Source organism: Trichoplusia ni, chromosome 5 (assembly GCF_003590095.1).
Source record: "Trichoplusia ni isolate ovarian cell line Hi5 chromosome 5, tn1, whole genome shotgun sequence".
Classification (NCBI taxonomy): Eukaryota; Metazoa; Arthropoda; class Insecta; order Lepidoptera; family Noctuidae; genus Trichoplusia; species Trichoplusia ni.
Genome location: NC_039482.1, coordinates 11,020,595 through 11,045,320, shown reverse-complemented (window position 1 = coordinate 11,045,320; position 24,726 = coordinate 11,020,595). Strand labels below are relative to the sequence as shown.

The 24,726-nt window shown below is 35.0% G+C and overlaps 3 protein-coding genes across 4 annotated transcripts; 2 read left to right on the top strand and 1 right to left on the bottom strand.

Moving 5' to 3' along the window:
- Nucleotides 1-10,144: 10,144 nt before the first annotated feature.
- Nucleotides 10,145-13,271, top strand: LOC113494482. The gene has a single exon (XM_026872849.1). The coding sequence runs from the start codon at nt 10,495-10,497 to the stop codon at nt 12,496-12,498; it is 2,004 nt and encodes a 667-aa protein (XP_026728650.1). The 5' UTR covers nt 10,145-10,494; the 3' UTR covers nt 12,499-13,271.
- A 579-nt stretch (nt 13,272-13,850) lies between these two features.
- Nucleotides 13,851-14,885, bottom strand: LOC113494480 (coiled-coil domain-containing protein 28A). Its single transcript, XM_026872848.1, has one exon. The coding sequence runs from the start codon at nt 14,596-14,598 to the stop codon at nt 14,008-14,010; it is 591 nt and encodes a 196-aa protein (XP_026728649.1). The 5' UTR covers nt 14,599-14,885; the 3' UTR covers nt 13,851-14,007.
- A 225-nt stretch (nt 14,886-15,110) lies between these two features.
- On the top strand, nt 15,111-24,651 carry LOC113494479 (60 kDa SS-A/Ro ribonucleoprotein homolog). Of its 2 annotated transcripts, none has more exons than XM_026872846.1 (12): nt 15,111-15,309; nt 15,584-15,918; nt 16,754-16,928; nt 17,207-17,365; nt 18,819-19,030; nt 19,199-19,404; nt 19,626-19,762; nt 20,120-20,251; nt 20,769-20,930; nt 21,253-21,386; nt 21,692-21,945; nt 22,222-24,651. In XM_026872846.1, the coding sequence occupies exons 2-12, from the start codon at nt 15,721-15,723 to the stop codon at nt 22,355-22,357; spliced, it is 1,905 nt and encodes a 634-aa protein (XP_026728647.1). In that variant the 5' UTR covers nt 15,111-15,309; nt 15,584-15,720; the 3' UTR covers nt 22,358-24,651. The 2 variants fall into 2 exon arrangements, with proteins under 2 accessions (XP_026728647.1, XP_026728648.1); XM_026872847.1 differs by having other exon boundaries at nt 15,309-15,354.
- Nucleotides 24,652-24,726: the final 75 nt, after the last annotated feature.

The following is a 24,726-nucleotide window of genomic DNA, read 5'->3' as shown; positions in this document are numbered from 1 at the left end:
CTAGCGTAACGAACATAACCCCGACTTTTAAGTCGGGTAAGGTCAGTATTGTAACGTAACTTGGGCCTTTTTTAAACGTTGTTGTCTTAGGCATGGTTGTGTTAATGCGAGTCATGTGATCTAAGGTCTTGTCTCTTATACAAATTAGAAATAAAAGTTTAGTTATATCGTCAACCGATCTTGGTCACGAGCGATCTAAACCTATCTACTATTCATTATACATAAAATATCAATTGCAAAAAAGCCAAGATTGCTACAATTTCCAGCCCCTCTCGGACATTTCAACAATGGTTAACATTAATTAAAAAAATGCCTAAATGTTTGAAAATGACATTTCGTTTCGACAAAACGCGACTTTACACTATCATCTCCATATGTTTAAGTGTTTATTATCAACGCTAACGATTGTAAAAATATAACATCGCTAAAGAAGCAGATGTTCAAACTTAGACCAATCGTTTGCACATGCACCGTCAGCTGACTCTCTCACGTAACGCACACGAATCACTATCAAAACAGATGCTCTAAAATTTCACAAAGAACACGAAAGTCCAAGGAGGTTAAATAGTTATTTGGTGCTCGTTGGCTACCGTCCAACGAACAGCTGTTCAAATTGACCCCATATTGCACTTGAACATCAAAAAGGAAATATAAAAAATACATTTCTGAACTCGTGACTCTGATCATAATTTTATTATTTAACAGACTAACCTCTACAAGGACCTATCTACTTTGAAAATTGCATCATTTAAACGTTTAACATAAGCTCTTCGCACAATGGTAATGTTGTGAGATAAAATTTTCAGTTTCAGATTAGAGCGGACTTGGTTTAACTATACATCCGGCATTGCCTTGTAACTGAATATTCGTGTGCTAGCAGTTTAAGTTTACATTGCAAAATGTTCACACTGTGTAACAAATCACAAGTTACGAAGCGCGACGCCTTAGCAAAACCAGACTAACTCTTCATTTACAAACATTCATTTCAAACAAACGTGGAACAACACTACAATTAAATACGTGCAATGCAATAAAAATACAATTTAATTTCCGTTTCTGCATTTAAAACAATATAATCAATACCACTCCGTCATCATCAAGTGGAATGTAGAGTCAAAAAGACATTTCAACGCCACATAGCAATGCGTGTTCTGGCCTGATACTGTTAATCACTACTCTAAATTACCAATCTGACAAGAACAGGACGAACACGATGTCTATTTCATACCAACAATTTCTTAAGTACAAATGTCCAGCATTATGTTTGCGAGTCCCAAGTGCTGTTACATAAAAGAGACAATTAGAGAGAATGATAGTAGCTAGCACCAACTTCTATTCTTAAACGCTAACTTACTGAGCAGCCGACGAAACTTGGTACCTCTGGAAAGAGCGACAAAACATCCCTATCTCTATCACACATAACATACATGTATACATTGATCTCGCTCTAACCGTCTTTTATCTTTTTTCCGAAGCACCAACTTACGTTTGCGGTACTGCGCTTTTATTGCTGCACTTGATATCTTAGTTACATTAAGCTCCTTTTAAAATTTTCACGTTGAAAATAGCACTTAAGGCAAAAGGTGCCTTAACTTTTATTGTTCCGCTGCGAATTAACGGACTAAGCCGAATAAACTGTCGGTCCTTGTAAACATTCTTGGAGCTTGTGCAGTTTACGAAAACATGAATTCAGCAATAACGAGTAGACTATAAATATAACTACTTCACTATTATATTTAAACTCTAAATATCGTGTGTGTGTGCGTGATAAAGATACTTTTAAATAAGGATCATGCATCATTTTCATGTATGTATTATGTATGTATGTAAAATACGGTATTCAGCTAAATCCGGTAAGACAGGAGCCGACCGCTTCATGGAAAAAGGGAAGGAAGTATATTTTTATGTAATACGCTACAATGTAAAATAGCCCAGTATGTTAAAATAAACAAAACTATAAATAATAGTTTTCTGGAAATAAGAGTCAAATGATTCGATTGCCACTTGTCTTCAAGGTCTCAGTGGAGAACTTTTTCTAGAATGGTCAATTAAACCAATATCTTTTCATGGCTATGTGACATATGTGGGTAACCTGTATAAATATACAACGATATTTTGTACTAATACAGCTTCAATTGTTGTATCACTTTCACCCAAATTATACCTGTCTTGACACGCTCACACATATAGCGCCGCGCGCAAAAATGAGTGGAACTATCTGTTTTAGTGACGTAAAATATGGCGGTTTCAATCCTCAACCTCATTATTCAAGTCTCTAGTACTAGCGGGTTATTTTCAGAAACTCGGCTAAGCTACACCTGAACAAGTGGATTAAACACAGGTTGAGTTACACTTGATACGGTTGGTCCGTAGATGAGACTATCAGTCATAACGAGTTCCTTCGTCTGCACGTTAAATTGCGAGTCCCGGCTGTATAAAAATTTCTTTGACATTCTTTACGGGTAGTTAGAAGCCAGAAAATCTGACAACCAGTCTAACTCGTCGAATCAGGTTGCCCATAATATAGCTGGGTTGAGCTGGTCAGATTAGATTGGAAGCCGACCCCAACATAGTTGGAAAATGACTAGAATAATGATGAGTAGTGGCGTGTTCTTTTCTTGGATCTGATATGAAAATAATAGGTCAGCAGAACAGTAGTTATTGCACACCTGCATTTCGGTCAACATTGTTAGTTATGTACAACGATTGACCCTATTTCCATGTATCGGGCACTATTCCAAATTGTCATTGATGTCTTAGAATACATATGAAAATACTAACAATATACAATAGACTACAGATCAAGGCAAAAGTGTCTTAACGTGAAGGTATTAAAGTTGCTTTAATGGGAGAAAAAATTACGTCATCGTTATAAGCTTGCCTCTTAGATATTGTTCGGGAATGGTATTTTAATGTATTATATTCCACAACTTTTAAACAGCGCCATCTAGTCTCAAAGTAAGCAAAGTACAATGTATTATGAGTACTTGTGAACTGATAAACATACTATACTATATATTTCTAAATAAAACATAGTATAGACTAATGTTTCTAAACCTAGCATACCTACAAAATGGATGGAACATTCCAGAAAGGGAGAAACTTGGAAAAACCAGTCAAAATATGGCGACTTTAGGCAAAACATTTAAATGAGTAGTGTACTGTAATTTACTACAAGTAGTTGACATTTAATTCTTACATAACCATATCCTCTAAAAATAACATTTGTATTTATTCCTAAGCTACAAGAAGAAGGTTCAGTGAAAAATAAAATCGTATCTGATATACCTGAAAACCAGCATATCTAGATCCCCCAAGCCTTAAGCATCGTCATTTGCACTAGTACTGAGTTATACAGGTATCGCATTAGGGGAAAACATTTGAAAGAAATGAGCACTACTTTACGAGTAGTGAGACGTACTTTACTTTCACAGCTAGTTTGTATAACGTGGACCTGAAAGAACCTATTTTTTTTATATACTGCAAACATTATACAAACTATTTTAAGAGTAATGACAATTCTACCATTAATATTTTCACCAAAGTCAGCTAATAGATAGATCTTTGTATAAAATATTGGAATCGAACGTTTTCAATATTCTATGTATCGAGATTTAGATACTAATGATAGTATTATGACATATTATGTATGGAGATTAAATCAATATAACTATTTCTAGTAGCCAAACCCGCCAAAAAAATCAGACATTTTTGGCTTACGGGATCGCATTAAACTATCAAACTCCATAGCCAGCCAGAGTCACGAACCACCTTAAGCAGTAAATCGGGAACTAGGAGATTCTAGTCGGTGGAATTATCCCCGTATGCGTACACATTAATTAGCGTTTCACACCGAAAAAAGACTGACTTGTTCATATCCGTTCATATCCTAAAAAGACTAAAATAGATAATAAAGCGTATATAGCATCATCATAAAAACTTTCATTGAAATATCCATAAACACATCATTAACCCACTTACACTACAAACTAGCAATATTGCCCTAGGTTCCAGATTCAAACTACACTCTGATATAATAAAATTGTGTTAGTATGCAACTTTTCTTGATCTTGGCTCTGAACTCATATTTGTAGATAAGCAGCTTGCCTTGGCATAACCTTACGGGTTCACAAGTAGCATTCTTTACACAACAAAAGTATTGATTAAATTAAAAACAGACTTCTTTACCCTGACTAAAGTGCAATGTCCATCTGGCACTAGTGTGTCTTATAAACCATTTTATAACAATAAGGAATCTCTACTAATATTATAAATGCGAAAGTAACTCTGTCTGTCTGCCTGTTACGCTTTCACTTCTAAACCACTGAACTGATTTTAATGAAATTTGGTATAGAGATAAAGTTGGCCTTGAGAAAGAACATAGAATAGTTTTTATCCCGGACTTTTGAAGAGTTCTCTTGGAAACGCGATATAACCGACATCGGCACGGGCGAAAAGCTAGTTAATTATAAAAATAAGGTACAACCAAGTCACAAATTTGCTCTCTATTCTTTGTGTACAGAATCCTTCATTTTCTTTATAGTAAATGGGATTTAAAAAGGGAACAAATGTAGCAATTATAAACGCTAGCGTTTTAACTCACAAACAAATTCCTCGTCAAGTCAGAGACTAAAGAAAATAAATCATTTGTATCGCTTTCATATTATCGAAAATGTTGTTTAATTTTACTTTCGCTTATTCGTGTGACATTAATCTCTGAGAAAAAATAAATAAAACAGCTGGCTGGCGTAGATAAGTATCATTGCCAATGAAAACTCGTGCTCCGTGAATGAATATTTAAGTTATGAATAGATACGCGATCTTTATTCATCACACCCGAGCGTACGGGTTGATGAAACGAGCAGGCTGCTATAAAATCGCTAAACACCGATTTTCTTTCACATTATATTGCTTCATTTTCTCATTTTATTTCTCGCCGCGCTATTTCAACGCCATTGGTATGGAACAGCATTACTCAGGAGCGAAGCGGACAGAAAAAAGTTTAAATGAAAACTGGAACTCAATGTTCGTATTTGATATTACATAAATATACTTTTTAGTTTATATTTGAAGTCAAACGAGCTCGAACACTGATTGTTTTTGAATTCGGAGCTTGGTGACCTTGACCGATATTTTACTGTAGACTAGTATGTCAGTCGAGGTTAAAAAGCTTTTCCGTGAACGACGCTCATACAGGGGAGCGCAAGCGGAATGTGTCCACAGATAAGGCAAGAGTACTTTTCAAATATTATGCTCCTTAACGACGAGACATTTGACAATCATGGTTTTATACACCTTCTTTATAGAAGCCTTTTTAAAGACAAAGACACTGTTTACAAGAACCGTATCTTAGGAAGAGTGCACACAAAGGATTGCTCTTGGGAAATCAGTAGCTTCAGGAATATGTTTAACATAACTTGAGCTAAATGTACACCTTACTGAAAATACTAGTAAACCAAGAATAGAGTTGCTAAACAAAACTGTGTAAACATCTCAAAATGTTTTAGAAGAGTTTGTTTTGGTGAAACAAGTTGAATTTTTTCCCAACCCCACACCTAATACACCAGTAACAGTTTTTATTCATTCAAGTCTATCCACAAACATTTATATGAATACATATTTAAGTTATTATAGAGAATAGAGATATATAGAGAATCTTTATACTCTGTTTTTAACGTCTCTTAGGGATTTTTATCCTAGTGTCGCGGGGATTTCACAAAAAATCAAATCACGGACAAAGACACCCATTTTGAAAATCACGAATCAAATAAATTCTAATATACGACACGGATCGAACCTGCAACTCGTCGTGCACACTGAATTAATTTAACACCTACCTTTACCTTTCCTACCTTTAAATATCGTTCATACGGTAAAACTTACCTTGGTCTTGAGACGCGGCTGCTCGAAGTCGGCCTTCATCCGACCGTCTCTCCATCTCAACAACCAATATCACTTCCACATTACATTTTATTGGATACAGTACTTAAAAACACTTTAACTGAAACTTCGAAAAGCATTATTATAAATTAGTGGTAGCTCAACAAAGTAAAATTAAATTAATTAATTTTAAGGAACTTCGCCCTGAATATTACATTTAAAAGCCCGCGGTCGTAAACCTAAGACAAAGGTACAGCCGTCAGAGTAACTCTAAATATTCTTGCTTAAAATAGCTTTTATATCGTCGTATTAAAGTCTATTTCCGAAAACTAATGCTCCCAATTATTTGTAGGTTATAAAAAGGAGCCAAGTTTGTCTTGACAGTTGGTCTTTTAATTACGTTTTTGTACCTACTGCGTGAAAATTTAACAAAAAGCTGTTTTATCTCAATAAGAAAAGGGAAACGAATCGAAGGGCAAACGTAAATCAACATCCGATTTTCGTTTCTGGTCGTCGACATAGAAAATCGAGGGTCCACGGAATTCCTTCCCTTTATAAAGATCTCGGAATTTATCTGTAGCTTTTCGTTTATAATTACGAATTCTATTGAATAACAATAGGAAGAAATGAATGGATTTATCTTTGTCTGTTTGTGAGCTATTTCGTCCTTCCCAGGGTCACAGACCATTTAACTGGGTCATGTGTACCAATTTAATGATGTGAAGGTCATCTAAACGTCATCTGAATTTGGTGGACTGCAAGCAAATCAAATCCCAGCGCAGAACTGCAGGCGAATATAAGTGCTGTAGATATGCTGTTATGTACCAAAAGATTTTTGTCCCAATAAAAAGATGGCATGACGCAAACACGAAATGAATTTGCAACACACTGTTCCTAATTGTTTACGGGCCACAGCAGCATTTTTAAAAGTTAAGCCATTACGGTATCTTTCTTCATTTTATTGCCAGTACTAACTATACGCAAAACAACTGTTAACATTTTACTTTACAGCTTTATAAATGTAAATTTATTTTGGAGCCGACTGAGACATAATATCTAAAAAGTACTGTCACAAAATGACACCAGCACGGACGGGAGAAATTATATATTCGTTAACAAGTAAAAGGTCCCAAGGTCCAAAGGTTTTCCGCCCTTTGCCACACAACATCAACACAGAATATTAAAATGGTATTATCATATTTTTTGCGAGTCTTTTTATCAAGCGGATGATGGGTCTGTTATGTAAATAATCACAATACCGGGTTGATTTAAATCGCTTTTATTAACAAAATCGCGAATTCAAATATTTTGTATTTTTGCTACGTTACACATACAACCTAAGGATTTTCGATCTAGAATCGATTTCTAATTAAAATGGAGTCTTATAATTTATTTACTTCACCTGCGCCATCAATTTATAATTTGTTTTACAGCCTTCATCGAAGGCTCTTAGTCGGCTCGTCACGTAGAGTTTCGCTATATGTATGGCACATTTCAGTCCGAAGAAGCCCATAAAACAGATAGAAAGCCTACTAAAAGCAGCCTCCGTCCAAATTATTTTTATGTCCCAAGTAAGCTGTAGCACTTTATTGCTACGAAGTGGGCTACGCAGCGTAGCACGCTACAAACTGCTACGCAAACTTTGGTTATTTTCGCATAATGATTATAAGAAACTACCCGAGTGCAGGTACGACTGTTAGTAATGTATATGCGTAGGTAAATAGTAAAATTCACATTTCTAAGGTCTAAAATAACATCCTGCAATGATCCTAATTTAATACGTTGCACGGGACTAAAAGCAATCAGGCTTTATATTGTAATTTCAGAATAATGCGTAAACCAGTGCCTTAATTAAGTTACCTACATCACTATACGTGACTATTGCAACGCCTACGCCGAATGGTAGAAGTGCTACGTAGAACTTAAATTACGTAAAATGGTCATATATGTAACATTTGTGTTACGAACACGACATTTAATAAATTATTTTGAAACGCACCTATCGGGTCTTTCGCATTTTTTTAAGGAAATAATTCGATGAATGCTCAACAATGATATTTAGAAATATCTTAGTTACAGCAGTACCTAATACAGTTTACTTATGAAACGTCTCAATTTGTGAAGAGATATATTTCCAAGTACAATTTTTAACCAAACGCGAGTTGACGATACTTTCATTATATAACACAGACATCGTAATGTTCCCAGTACGTTGTTTGATGAAATACATAACATACCTAAAGACATAAAAACTTCAATACCACAAATTTATTCACGGTTTCTTTAATAAAGGTTTTACGAGGTCCTCTCTGACCTTAGCCGACGACACAGCAGGTTACAAAAATATTGTGTGTCGACCTACAAAATACCCACAAATCATATAAAAAAACGTAATTTGATTTACCCACAAATTGTAAAAATGCGGGTAAATTTAAAAGGGTGAAATTTCCTTACGTGTGTCTAGCAAAACATGAGCAGTGTTAAAAAAAAAAGACCAACACACAAACCTAATAGTCTGTGGAGACCAGCGGAATAAAAAGCAAACAAACTCTATATAGAACATTCCCACATCCACCTTTCGCTCTTCATGCAATATTCAAAACTTTTTCTAATAGAATTAAAATGTGAAATCAACTTTTTTACCAACTACTACGAAATGTAAGATTTAATTTGGTCTGATGATTTAGTTACCACTAATTTCGTTTTTTTTTTCTTTATATAGTTTTGCTATGTTATCGTAACGTGTTATATGGATGCGTTTCACTGCGTGCGAGACGCGCGACTCGGCAGACACGCAAACCGCGACTGACGTTCACGTTGGATAGGGCTGGCCGTGGCGCGGACGGGCGCTAGCTACCCTTCCCGCCATCGCACCACGGCCGCTCCACGTTCCATCATAATACAGTACTACTCTCCAACTTTACTTATGTAACTCTCGGATAACACACCGCATCTTCCATTAGCCGTTTCGCCAGTTTCGTTTGCTTAAAAAAGTTATGGAAACTCATAAACAATAAACATGTGATGCGACGGATTATTTAAGAAATTTGTTCTGTTAGCCGGCAGCTCTAATAGGTAAATTACGATAATAATTTAAAAGACCCAAGAGGTGCGGCACCGTATATTTAACTTTAGGTAATTTCTTGACTATAATTAACCCAGTAGTACGTATTCCCATAGTATGTAGAATACGAATCCTTGCTATTCTAATTTTCTAATAAAATACCTTTGGTAGTGTAGGTAGGTATGCATGATTTGTCTACTCATAATAAATTACTTTCGAATCCGATGGTTAATATATCTATAGATATAAGTATATAGGTACTTATATCTATAGATATTTCCGTAACATACGTTTTGTTTTACATGAAATACGATAATAATAAGCAGCAAAAGAATAGTCGTATGGCCGTTACCTTGCCTTGTCGCTTCCTTGACTTGCCAAGACAAGAGCAGCAAAATACACAAATACAAGAGACGAGGAAGTGGATGTCTACGAAAATTCCCGCGCCTTACCAACAAAATTATCTACCCGGCATGCACCAAAATCTTTGCTAATTCACGTTAGATTCATATTTTTCAAATCGGTTTGATATTTCGTTAAATACGTATAATATATTTTCATGGGACCAAACGACCTAAATTGGATCAGAGGGTCTAAACAATCTTATCGTTTGCAGTGTACCGACAAAACGGAAAACCTTTTTTGGAAACGTTTAAAAAAACATATCGAACATTTTGTTTCTGAACTTGAGATCAACATATAGGATTATACAATATAGAAAAATCTTCAAAAACTTTTAGATGAAGTAATGTTCTGTCATTTTGCGTAAGTAAACCCTTAATTGACCTACCAACGAAAGTTAAAATTTGTATGAAGCCACAAGTCCGCAAACCCAACTGGAAAGAGCTTCCCGTTTTCCTCTTCGCCTTATTCGGGTCTTGTCTTATTCGGCAGCAACGTAACAGTAGAAACAATTAAGTGTTCATATATATTGGATTTCCTGATCACAAGAAAAATTGAACGCGCATTGTCTGTTCAGCGTTTAAATGAGGGACAAAAAGCAAGTCTGCCTTCTTGTTCTCCTACACAAGGATAAAATAAAGAATCAAAATACAGGACACAACATGAAGTCAGTTTTTAATCTAATTTTATTAACATTTACGCTATTTAATTTGGTTGCTACGAATATTGTTGTTTTTTTATCTGGCAAAGAATGACAAACTGTCAGCTTTTGACGTAGTTAAACCAAAGACTCTAGTAATACATACTTCTGTTCGTAGCTGTTTATCTTTATGTTATTTTACCAGCTTATTATTTGCACTCGTATAATATAAACGAGGTTCATTTGCTTATTTGTATTATGGTATAGATTTCCGAGTTCAATTTATTGTGGATACTTTGTGCGACAGTCTATAGTGTGTCTTCAGGTTGTTCTTGGCGTAATAATTAAACTAAATCTGATGAACAAACCAAACCAACCAAGAATTTATTCTGCTGTGGAACACGCTACATGAATAGCAGTGAAAAGAAAATACGTGCGATCGTGTATATACCAAATCAATCCAGTTATTTTAAGTACCAAATTAAATAGTCACTATAAAAGAATATTGATGGCGAACAGCGAGAAGAAAAAACAATTTAAAAAACGAAAAGTAACTCAGTCTGAAATGAGTACTTCATCCGCTCAAAAAGAAAACAGACCGAAGAGTAAAAAAATCACAAAAGTGGACCTTCAAAATGGTATTGAAATGTCCAAACAATTGATGATAAAGAAAACAAAAAATCTGCAAAATCGTCGGTCACAGTCGAATAATAAAACTAGAGTTTGTGGAAATGGTATACCTTTACCATCTTTGGCTGAACTGGAGAAAATGTATGAGGACTCTGATGAAGAACTTAGCTCAATACAAGCTTCACCAGAGAAAACAACACCATTGAAATCTACACAGGAGCCAGAAGTTAAAGTAAATGAAAACAAACTTCTCTCTCCAACAACTATACATAAAATATCTGAACGTCTGATGAATATTATTACAGATTTAACAGACCCAAATGAAATATTCAATGTTGATGCTCCACCGGCCCCTGTTATACCACCAAAAAAGAGGAAGAAACCTGAAGAACCATACATAGTAGGTTGCAAAGAACGCCCAAAGCTTGAACAGAAACCAAACACTGATTTCTGTAAAGGTGACGAACATTATGGAGTTGATGCTTCTAGTGCTGAACCTGAATCCCCCCCACAGAAAAGAGCAAAAAAATCTAAAATTCCTCCCTATTCTAAATCAATATTTAATGCCAAAACTGATGAAATTGTTGAAAGGCTCACAAAAAATGGTGTAAACAGTGGAGAACCTCATTATGACAGTTCAGATAGTAATAAGACAATAGAGTATACTCCATGTAAAATGTCAAGCCCTAAAGAACAATCATTTTCACCCTTACCTAGCACTTCCAAAGACAGAGAAACTTTCTTTCGCAATGATGAATTGTTCAATCAAAGCTTAAGGGAGATTACTTTGGATGAAGAAGTCACCCCATCTGAAACAACACCCAACCAAACAGAGAAAGTTATAGCAACAATTGTAATTGATGATGACGAAGATGATGTTGAAATCACACAGACTCTTCAAGTAGCCAGTCTTGAAGCAAACAAAATAAAACCTGATGGCAATCCTTCAAATGTTTCAAGCTCTGCACAGAGCAATGACCAAAACAATTTAAATGATGCAAATGATCATGATCCATACACTGATTTAACTGTAACTGATGATGTTATCACTGATAATGCCATTGAACTTGACGTAGATGATGTGATAGCACAAAATCAAGCAATACTTAGTAAATATAAAGCAAATAATAACTTGACTACAACTGTTGTGACAGTTGATGCGGGTACATGTACAGATGAAATGATTCCACAGACTGAAGATGTCGAAGAGACAGATGGAATCATTGAATTAACATTACCTGTCATACCTAATACAAATATAAATGTAACCAATGCTAACTCAACAGCTAATAGTGTGCTTCAAGGAACCAATTCTGGAAATGCTTCAAGTAACACTTCGGCTAAAACTCCATCAGGAAAGGAGTCTAAAAAGAAGGGTAATAAGTCTCAGCAAGATTATATATTGTTGCAGTTTAGTCCTGGAAAACCATCAGATACAATAGCAAACCTTGAATCATCATGTATCATAAAAGAAAACTTAACTGCCACAGCTGTTGAAAATGTAGTTTCAAACTTTTTCAAAGGCAAACGAGGCAAATCTAAAGCATCTATTTCACAGCTCAATAAAGTGAAAAGAATCACAAAAGATCTTTTAAATTCTTTGGCCTGTCATTTTACACAAAACATAGAGATTATGAATGAAAATAATGATCCAGTATGTGAAACCGATAGTTTGTGTGAACCTGATATGGTACAGAACATTGGTGAATGTCCAATCTGTATGGAGCAATTATCCAGATCAAATGGTATGGCTTCAACAATATGCGGACATGTATTCTGTCTAAGATGTATAGAAGCTGCAATTAAAGTAAATGGAAGAAGATGTCCCACTTGCAGGAAAGGGCTGAGACGGGCTGGTGGATATCACCAAATATATTTGTAATTGCATTATTTTATTGTGTACTCTTTTACTAGTCATTCCATTAATGCCATAGGTATGTGTGATATTTCATTGTGCCATTGGTACAACTAATAATTGTGTACTTACCTGATCAGAATGTTGTGAGGTATAAAAGCATTTCTGACAGTATGATAAGTGTCTTGCTTCCCAGTTTATGGTATTTCTGTATGTTACCATAGTTTTTAGTTATTAAAGATGATCTATTGATTGCCAATTTATGCCTATTCCATATGCATGATACATTCCATTCATTTTAGAAGAAATTGATTGTGTAGGATATTATGTGTGGAATACTATTATATATTAATATTATACATTATACATTTTTAATATTATAAATATCTCAAGGTATACTAAGAGTAAAAGCTGAGCATATGTCTTAGAAATAAACGAAGAAATGTTATTGAGATCTGATTATTAGATAATCATTAGGACCTATTGTTAGATTACTTTACTGGATATTTACACAATACATGTGTAATTTCTCTGCTTTGATGCAGATCTATTATTTACTATATTTATGATAATATATTTTACCAATTAGTTATTAGAGTAGGGTAGTAGATTATAATAGATGTCTGAAATCAGTTTTTGTACTATGTATTGCTATTACTAGTTTTGGATTTAAACACACCTAAGTTTAAACATATAACCTGTAGGTATGTTTAGTAATTAAGACATAATTACAATATGAATGACAAAAACAAACAGGTCTCTACTCCTTTATTTAGATTATTTAAATATTTGTATTATAAATACCCACCAACTTTTGTTTTGTTGGGTGCTTTTCTTGCCTATATTTTTATATTTAATACCCTATATTTAGTAGTACTTTAATTGTACACCAAATAATTGTAATTTTAATCTATTTCTTTCGTATTAAAAAGTAGTGCAATTATTTGACTTTTATTTAACTGTCTCAATGTGCACAATATACAAGGTACACATCCTTCTTCCTTCTAATTTTTAACCGACTTCAAAAAAAGGAGGAGGTTCTCAATTCGACTGTATTTTTTTTTTTTTTATGTTTGTTACCTCGTATATAAGTGAAAAGTTGTCTCTCCGTAGTTGTCCTCTTTAAGCCAAAAACCACTGAACAGATTTAGATGTAACTTGGTGCACAGTTTGTTTTTATTCCGAATTTATGTTCTTGTGGGACCTGTTCGATCTTTAGGGGATGGGTCCATGGGCAACAGCTATTAATAATATATTTATTTAATAAAATCAAAATTTCTGAATATATGATTAATTTATTTATCTTACACCATCTATTTATAATTCATGAGAAATACAATTAAATTATAAATTATTTTGTCCTTGAAAATAAAAAACCATCATCATCATCATCATGATCTGTTATCTGTAAACATTACTAAAATAGACTATAATAGCACAGTATCATACAAGCTTTTAATATTATTAGATATTAATATAATTTATTTATTTCTATTATTACTAAAAGATCAAAGAGAGGGGGTCAAATTTAATATCTCATTGTTTTTCACTGATATTGCCATCAGAATGTAAATGTTCTATAGATGTTGATAGTTGCTCCAAACTTTGTACAAGCTGTGCCATTTTGTCTCGAGATGCAGAATTCTCAAAACTGTCTTCTGTAGGTTTCTCCACATCGGCACAGAGTCGAAAATGTAAACGCGCCAAATGTTCCTGTTGATCTCTGATATTTATCATTTGCTCCATGCTATCCCCAGTACCAAAGGCACTTAACTTTCCTGTATGAAAATCATCGAGTAGTTCAAGTAGAGCCTTTTCCATATTTTTAACATCAGGAGCTTCTTTAGGCATATTTTTTGCTTTTGTAGTAGAACGCATCATGTTATTATCTCTGTTCAGTCGTTTCTCACTGACATAAGAAATCTTAGTTGATTCATTTACACTACTATTGCCAATGCCAGACGTTGTTTGTCCCAGATTTTTTGAAGTAAGGCTGGCGGCACCACTCGATAATTTATTGCTCGTAACTGGAGACGTCGCAACCTGCGGTACCTTGTGTTCATCTTCTTCACCCTCATTATGCATAAGTTGCTGAGTTTCGTTTACTTCTTCCAAGTGTAAGCTCATGTAGGACTAAATTAATCAATAACCTGTGACTCAAAAATTAAATATGTTATCTAAGTGATCGTTAGATAAATTTAATCAACTGAATCACAAATAGAAACTGAATATTTTGGGTTTACATACTATTTTGCTGTTTATTAGTGTTTATTTACATGTCTGTTGTCAGGTTTTGTTGAACAGAAGAACAGATAAAATACTTAACTGTCAAAACAAAGATATTTACTCTAGCAAGGCCAAAAATTGTTTTGGTTTGCCGAGTATAAGTAGTTTTCAGAGCCTGTTATTCATCTAAAATTAATTTTTTCATCAAACAATAATTTTAAGAACATTTACAACAATTTTTCAAAACATATTTTTATGCCTTCCTTTCTAAAGCACGCAAAATAATAATATGACGATTGAATTCAGTTTCTTGTGCAGGGGCCTTATTGGATATTAGTCCAAACCTACTCATTGAGTTAACAAGCTTTCACCTATCACAAATGAAAAAGATTTACTTTACATTTGTGTATTTTCCATGTTCCAGATTAATTAATAAAAACACTACAATATCAAATAAAATAAAATCAATAAAATACAGATAATCTTTTAATCCATCGAGCAAAGTTTATGTTTTGTTAATAGCCCGGACTCTGGTAACCAACCGTAAGTACCGCTACTGTCATGTCATTTTAATTGTCAAGCTGTCAACTTGGACAGAAGAACGGGAACGAGGTATTTATACGTAAAATGCTATATTTTCTACAAATTAAAACTTTGGTTTTGTATCCTTCAAATTTATAAATATTAATTTGATACAAATCGGAGCTCTTGAAATTTTATTATTTCCGTAAACAAATTGAATTTGCTCTAATGTAGATTCAACCTCCATTGTCCATTTTTTCTAGCCACATCCTCAATTTATTGTGGCACATGTTTCGCTCGAATACCGACAAAAAATTGTAGTTTTGACGCTCAGTGCATTTAGCTTTGACTACTGTGTTCGCAGGTTTGGCGTGGTACTGAACATTCCGGTTGAAATCTGGATGCAAATTCGACACAACAAAAATTTGCATTGTTTATGCATTATTTTGCATTTTCGCGAATTTAGTATACTTTGGAAAGTGGTAGTTGGTACCATTGAAGATGGGTGAGCCGGCTACACTTGATCCGAAGCTGTATAATCGCCTGACGCGGTTCCTTCACACTGGCAATGAGGTTCCTAAGTACTTCCCTGGATGCTGGACATCTCACAAGTATTTTGAGGCTGACAAACTTGTTGTCTTGAATGAAATCTTTGCAACCAATCCAGCGAATGTTGAAGTTGTCAACATCATTTTGAAGGTATGTATATTAATTTACATTTGTTTTAGGGTAGAATTTGCAAGTAATTATTTCTTATTCACATAATATTTATCTTCAACTATTTCTTGTTGATAGCTTATATTAATTTCTAAACCTGTAGCATGGTGATTTCTGTACAGTAGAATTGTGAGTGTGGTATTTATGTTGGGGGAATTCCCCTGTTGTGTGCTGTTGGTAGCACCCTTTGATATGTGTTTTATGCTTATATCATTAGTTTTAATGATCAATAATGTGAGGAATATTTATTAAACTTTGCTAGATTTGTTAAAGTTTAGATTTAGCCTGTACAGTAAAATTGAGGCAAGTAGTGATGCACTCCAAGGTTGCCTAGCGACAGTTAACTCAGTATACATTAAAAATATTACTTCTTATAATATTAATCCTTTTTACAATTCTGTTAACAAACTGATATAAATGAAACCTTTCATTTTTCTAGAAAGTTAGATAGGTTATTTTATAGGAGTGTGATTGCTCTTATGCATATTTTTATGTCTAACAATGACAAAAGTTCTTTTTTTGATGTAATAAAGTATTTAATTTTATATACCAACTTTTTTGAAAAGAGATGATGGCCAAACTAAGATATGTACAAGTCTGTATGTGTACATATTGATGTTAATACTAGTTTTAAGTTAAAAAGAAACTTAAGCCATAAACCAGTTTCTTAATCCAGCAAGTATCAGTGCTAAAAAAGTCTTAATTAGAAGATGTTTGTATTAAGAGTCGGCATGTATGCATTATTAATGAGTTTCTATTACTTTTTCGTGATACACTGCTAGTTATATTTGTTGTCTGAAGGATTTATTGTTTATAGGCATGCAAGGATGGTTGGTACACTCGGTTTGAGACAATAGCATTTGCTCTGGCCAAATGTTTGATGATCGGCAACTCCACTGTTAAGGAAGCCACTTACAAGGCTGCGGCTGAAATATGTATCACTCCGGAACAGATGATGCTCTTCAATAAGTTTACAAGGATTCTGAAGACTGGTAAGTTATCATAAAATCTGTAAATAATGTATGGCCCTTATACAAATTATAAATGCTTAGCAATATGCATTCAAGTAATACTGCAAGGTAACCTTTAAAAGAAAGTGAAAGGTGTATTGATATTTTCAAGATACAGTGTTACATAATTTCACAAAATGCTGAAATACATTTTCAATTAATTTAATGCTGTTGCAATGTGATTTAAACTTTATAGAAAGTAATAAACATTAATCGGTCTACTGAGTAATTTCATACAACTTTTTTTTTTCTTGAACTAGGCAATGGCAGAGGTTGGTGCAAGAATGTCAAGGAGTGGTACACTACCAAGGAGCCAATGGAATTGGCGAAGGAGATGACGCGAGTCCGCGCTCGCCATGGACGCTCCCACAAAACCCTTCTTAGAAAGTCCCATGTGAAAATACCCGAAAACGATTTTGGTAAGAACATTGTTACATTTTGATGCAACTGCTTTTGAGTTTATGCACATAAAAAACTTTTTTATTCCACTGTGATTTCTGAATGGTCTAATGTGTGCATGTAAATGTGAGTGACTGGCTATGTATATTTTGAATAGAATAGAAAAATCGTTCAAGTGTGAATCGGACTGAGGGTTTCAGGAATTTATTTTTTTAACCTGTTTGTTGGTAACAGGTTGAAAAAGAAATCGGTTGGGTGACAAATGAATTTGTGTGGATACCCACTGTATCCACAAATTTATTTGTCACAAGTCGCTTTACTAAGCTTACGGTTATTTTCTAGTATATGTAGTTCAATCTTATTCTATTTAACTTGTACTGTTCCGGCGGCAGTGCGACAATCAATATCGTAATTTCTGTATTTTTTATAGCAATATTCGCTTAACGACAATTAAACGCTTACAACAAAAATCCCATAAAAAGTACATCAAAAACTATTGCCGCCTAAAAGGGTTTAGCCTCTGCAATCTACGCGATTGTTTGATTAGTTTCGTCCGCTAGTGTTTCATTTGCGCCTTTAAGTACTTGGCCCCCCTACGGCGGTCAATACGCTATGCACAGTTGCTATGCTAATAGGAGGCAATCTGACAATACCTTAAAATGTTTACACATTGGACATTTATTTCCTGCGTTCTGAGATCTAGTTACTAATCATGATCAAGTTGAAATTACATTACATTATATTCATTGAATAATGTTTTCTACGTAAATAATTCGTATATGTTTCATTTGTTTTTTTTTTCTTTGTTGCTATACTCTTTACTAAAAAGAGAAATAAAAGTTATTCTAATTGCCTACGTAAGTAGGGCAGCGAAACTATGATAAGATTGTTCTTTATGTGAACGGAATTCAAAACTAGTTTCGAATGTATATCGAACGTTGGTATGTAGATCTTTCTATAGAGTCCTTCTTTATGTTCGCACGTGCGTTTTCTCTTCGAAACGACCCCATTTATTTCATTGTTCCTTAGAGGATCTCATAAGTACCAGTTCTTGAATAAGAATCGTTTATTTCTTCATGATTATCTGGTCTTACAACTTATTATTAGGTACGTGTATTTCGTTGACTACGATCCGGAATTTGCAAATGAGTTGAAGGTCTTAAGTTCCCTTAGTTAAATACTTGGTTATTATTATTTACTGTGAAGAAATTTCAAAATCCGCTTAAGATTTTACATTTTATCACTAGTTTTATTCTAGTATAGTTATGCAAAAACCAACAAGATTAAATCTCGCTTTAGGAAAACAGGAAATTTTTGAAACAGGTTAAAATCGTTTTCCTTTTAAGATCACTTTTTGTTCGTCGGCTTTTTAGCAGACATTGTTATAACCTGTGGTAAAATGACTTCCCTTCTATGATGAATCGAGAAATAAATGCTTGACTATTGTCTAACCAAACTTTTGTTTGTCCTCAGCTCGGGATGCCGTCGTCAAGTACGCGATCTTCGGTCTGAAGCGTGCGAAGCAACTGCTTGGCGACAAGGAAGGGACCAAGGAGATTTTAGAGTACATTCAGAAGGTGGAGGACATGCGACACTGCGAGGACCCCGTAGCCGCAGCTGCTATAGCGACGCAGAACCAGTTCACCCTTGATCACGTCCCTGGACACTTGCTGACGTCACAGGATGTGAGTTTAGGAAACAAAAGTTAATACTTTTCAAACACATCTTCATTTACTAGAAACACTATTTTCAGTTATTTAGTTTCTGTTTAAATCTGTAAAAATAAGTATTTCCTTCATTTTTTGAAGCAAGGCAAAGTCAGAGTTACTCACACAAGCAAATTTTTTCATCAGGTTTGGAACGCAGTACTGCCTCAGTTTACCTTAGAGGATGTACTGTATCACCTCCAACGTATCCACAACATGGGATTCCTGACTAGCGACTCCACAACAACTGCGATCCTCGTGTCGTTGCTTAGCAACCAAGACCTCATCAAGCAATCTAAGCTCACACCGCTTGCCGTGTACATTACTCTGTGCAACTATAAAAAGAAGTCCAAGTAAGTCAGCCTAATTAGTGGATAGTTAGTATTTAATTTGTGTAAGAGTGAGTCAGTCTGCTATTTCGTTTCATGTGTTCTGTTTTGAAATCACTTACTAAAACTGTTTTGTGTCAATATTTTCTATCCTATAGAAGTTCTAAGACTAAAATAAAACAATTTTACAAAATCGACGGTAGGCGGATCTGGGAAAATAAAATAATGTTCATCTATTTTCTTAGGCCAATGAAATACGAGAAAGCTAAAGTGGCAGCTGAGAAAGAGACACGCCGCCGCACACGCCAGATGTTCGACAGCAAGACCGGCCTGTGGGAGTGGACCACCACCCGGCGACACCCTAAGGAAATCAAGCACTGGGGTATGTCCTCCCTTCGTTTGATCTTAGTATTCAAAGCAGTAAAACTTGTTCTGCCGCTTTGGTACTTACCGCTCTTTACTCGTGGGATAGGTCAATGTTCAAATAAATGTTTTATAAAGATTAATTGTTAGTGTGTTATCGAGTGAATGTATTGTTGTAATCTGTCTGCAAACTCAATATCTTTTGTTCACACATCTGACATTTGACTGAATCATCTTTCCGAGAGTAACTGTAGGTGATGTCAAGTTTTCGTTAATTTAACTTGGTATATCTGTACCAAGTACCAATTAGTAATCCAAAACCAAATTGAACTATTACCTTAGTAGTCAGTGTTAAATAATGTTTAAATATGTATAGGTATCGACCAGCCCCCGAACCCGGCCGTGATGACCGCTCTGAGCAAGCTCATCGACCTCACGTGGGTGCTCACACCGCCCACTAACGCGCGCTACATGATCACCATGGACATGAGACACCATATGTTCAAGGGTAAGCAAGCAAGCAATACCAACTAATAGGTTTGACTTTGTAGTATTGCGATACTTGAAGCCGAATCCAAGTTCGCCTCTGAGTAAAATATAGCCTGTATGTACCTGCGGAAGCTGTCTTTGTCAAGTACAATGTATAGAAAAATAAACGTTTTAGATCGTCACTTAGCTAAGTGTCGGCTGGATGGCTGGGAAGTAGAAGTCCAAGTGTTATGGGAAAGCAGGCAAAATGTTATTGTTAGTCAATCGTCGCGCGCACTTGCCTTTTAAGTCCTATACCCAACTGGCGAAGCGAGTACTAATCTATGGTCTAGCTAATTAATGTATTTTATGGCCGATTTTTCAATAATCAGTTAACTTTTAGCTGAGGAATAAATTTGGCCGTTTGACATATTTTCTATACTTAAATAGCTGTCAAACACATTCGTCGAATAAAAGTTATATGGCGATTGAAAAATTAGCCTTTAGTTAAATGAAAATTCAACATGTAAATACTTTACATTTTCAACTACTCGTAGGTCGTCATTTCTGCAAGAGTTTTGTAGTGCCGAAGAAGGGCAAGAAGACAGCCACAAAGACCACTCCTGGCGGAGGCGGTGACGCTGACATTGAGAAGAAGAGCAAGAAGCACCTGCTAGCCGAGTGCTTCTACAACAGGAACATCACCCCGGGCCATGCAGGTAAGAATAGACCTACTTGAATAGTCAGTTGTGACTATAAAACAAAATTACAAGTATTATGACACAACCCAAGTAGTAATCAAAGGATGTTGTAAAATTTACCCCTAGAGGACTATCTTGATGTCAGGTGAGCATTGTAACAATGGTCCTCAACATAACATAGCACTACTGTCATTTACTGTACAATGCATTAAGCATTACTAAAAGTAAACTTACACAACTTTAATGCTTCACCTTGTGTACCAAAGCAAATATTACGAAACATTGTAAGTACAGCCAAGAACTGTTATTGCAATATCATCCTTTAAAATTTTCCTTACAGCTATAATCTTGGCCTTGCAAATCTTGAAGCGAGAGAGCCATGTCAAGTTGGCTGTGTTTACCGAGGATGGTGTGCAGGTCCTGACCATCGAACGCAACTTTAGCAACATTGAAGAGGCTGAATTCCTGTTTAGGGTATGTATTGTGTAACTGTCTTGTTTGTGTTCAATAGTGCTAAAATGTTTTGTCCTTTAAAATTCTACAGCTAGCAAAGATTTTTGAAAAAGTAAAAAAATTCTGGGAAGTTTTAAAATTCCCAGAGTTTTTTTGGCTCATGTGAAAGTAATTTTAGTGTGTTAATGAAACTTTAGGCGTCGCGCCTGACCGACTTTTTTTGCTAGCAGTATCTAATATTTTATTTAACCAGTGCATGGTCTGAGTTCACACAATCTTCCCGTTATTTTCTTTTCAATAAACAAATCTATTTTTATCCCTAACAGAAAGCTAACTTAGGCCGCGTGCAGCTAGACGCACCTATCGAATGGGCAACGAAAACGAATCAGAAGTTCGACGTGTTCATCAACATGGTGGACCGTACTACGCGCTACATGGAGTTGGAGCAGAGCAGCCGCGGCGGGCGCGGGCCGGGAGGTCGCTACGGGCCGCCGCCGCCGCCCGCCAAGGAGGTGCCAGACCACTGCCCCGTGCGAGCTCTGCAGCGCTATAGGGAGGCTTCTGGGATCACTGAGGCTAGGTAAATATCGAAATAGCAATATTTAACAAAACAGGACATGGACCTCTGTAAGGCTCTGTATCCTCAGTCAGGAGTACTCGCTTTCCTGACTAAGAATACCGAGGTTCCAGACCAGAAGTTCAAATCAATCACTATTTGTATTTAATGTGTAATGAGTTGAGTGCTATTACCAATTTCGTCTTTAAAATTGGCTTTGTTCTTAACTGTGATAGATAACTGAGTCTCTCTTTAACCTATGCACAATAGACCACAATTTATAATTGAGCATCTTTCCAGGCTGATCGTCATGAACCTGGCGTCTCACCGCGTGTGTACCACTGACGGCAGCCACGCGGGCGTGCTGGACATCATCGGCGTCGACGAGCACGTGCCCAAGCTCATGGACGCCTTCGTCCTCGGCCAGTTCAAGTGAATTCGCCACACAATCTCCCACAACAATTGCTTCGCAAAAAAATACCTGTCAATTCTGTCGACCATTAGGTCAAATCTCGAAAAATAGCATGACCAAATTTACCTCAAGAATTTAAAAATTGTGTTTAATATTACCACAATGTGTTCCGAATCGAAATCGAAGTGTTTGAACACGGAACTGATATTTCTAATCAAGCTGAATGTAATTCTTATTACATATTTCTGATTACCTAGAGATCTTATTACCCATGTTTTTTAGTGTTAACTTGTTTGTAATCGCTAACGAGGTAGTTACGGGACACGTCACTATATCAAGACTGTCCCTATTAACCCTGATTTTGGATCTCTGCTTATAATTAATTTGTAGGAGCACCTTTAATTTTAAGCTATAAACATGTAATGTACTCTGTAGTACATAGGTTACATCTAAATTAAACTCTTCCAGTATAAGTAGCCTAGTACTAAAATACTTACGGAATTAACTTCGAAATAACTTTGGTTATGAGTTTTTTTGCTTTTTGTTTTAGTTGTTAAGTTCACATTGACGTTTGACGATGTCGCTTCTCAATATAGACAAGATTAGGTTATGCACCATTGATTAATGACTCCTAATTTGACTCATTTGATCATATATTTGTTACCTAGTTTTGCTAACAGGCTTTTTTACGACACATCCGTTTGCATAATACATATTTTTGCTAAATCAACATGAACTCTTTGTTTGGTAGTGGAACAAATACTTTGCCGAGCTTCTTTAACATTAGTATTTATAATTCTCGTTATTTAAGTATGAAGTGTGTAACTTTAGGTATTGATAAGCTTAATACGTATAGCCTATACATTTGTAACAGGGTCTTTTTGGTTAATCAAAAATTGGCACCTGCCACTCTCTATTTGCAGTTATGTGTTCAACGATACAATAACTAGGCATGGGGGTTGAATGGTGACAATAGGGAGAAACTGCTTTTATTTAAAACCTATAAAAGAGTGTATTTCACACCAACTGTCAGTATTTTCACCTCCAATATGTTTGAACGCCAGTACTTTTGTGTTAGTTGTTGAGTTTCAAATTTTTATTTATTTACTGTTTGACTATACATGATAGTCAATAGCGAGGTTGTGCGTTTTAAACGTCTTTGTATTTGCCAAAGTAATTATGCATTTGTAATTTTATTCAAACGGTACTGGCTTGCAAACGTAAATTAGTAGACCTAATTATGATAGCATATCTTCGTAATATAGAAAATTGTGAAAACAGGTACATGCTCATGGTGTGTATAACATATTAAGGGAATGTATGTTATTTTTAAGGTAGTAGTGACTGGCATGTAATGATTTGGTCACCTTGCACTTGAAGTGGATGTAACAGATGGGCATGCATCAGCTTTCATGTCGTAGCTAATAGGTAAATCCGTTTCAGAAAGTTGGTTACTTTTGTACTGATAGATGAGCGGAATTTTCAAAATCTGTGATCACTTGGTACTCTCTCGGGATTAAGTAATTTTTATATCTGTAAAAGTTGATAAAAAAAATTCAAAACATAGGTGAAGGAACTTGAAATTGCTAGACATGCTTTTTTATTGTACGTATCTTGTTTTGTTGTTTTTGATTAGGTTACTTTTAGTATTATGGTGGTCACCACAAGATTTGTTTACTTTATGCTTTATTTCGATTATGGTTTATTTCAAACCTATTTTATGAATACCATAAAGTTTAATAATCTGGACCATCACCGGTACTTATTTATTGTTTTGTAATTTGACGCGTCTATTTCCAATGTATGATTCGTATCTCAAAAAATAGCATTCTGTGATTTATGATGCCTTGGTAGCTCCGAACTCGGGCGGTTATACTACTAATCGGACTGGTTTTCTTTGAAATAAAAATTGTTGTGAAATTAAAGAAAACAGCCGATTTTAGGTTTAATGAATAGTGTAATAGTATTATAAAAAATACAAAAACTCATGTTTCTGTTGTTATCCAAAACAGTACTCTTTTTTATTTATGTTATTTTTTTTAAAGTCAAATAAAAATTATGTTTTTGCTAGTGCATTTTTTCATGGAAATTAAAAACTATCCGTCCCAGCTACATATTTTGCTACAAATCATCTGTTGTATTTCAATACCTAATGTGCTTTTAGCATTAAGTTCAAGTAGTACATAATGATCATTTATTTAACCTCTCCACAGCAGCATATCAGATAGCACCATAAAGCTAATGAATAACGAAATGTCATAACATTAAAAAATGTACATGCATGTTTGTTTATCATTAAATAAATTCTTAAGTGTAAATGATTGTATTATTTGCAAGACGTTTGTTTAGCTTAACTATTTTTTTCAGAAAGGTTGAAAAGTAGCTGTTAATAA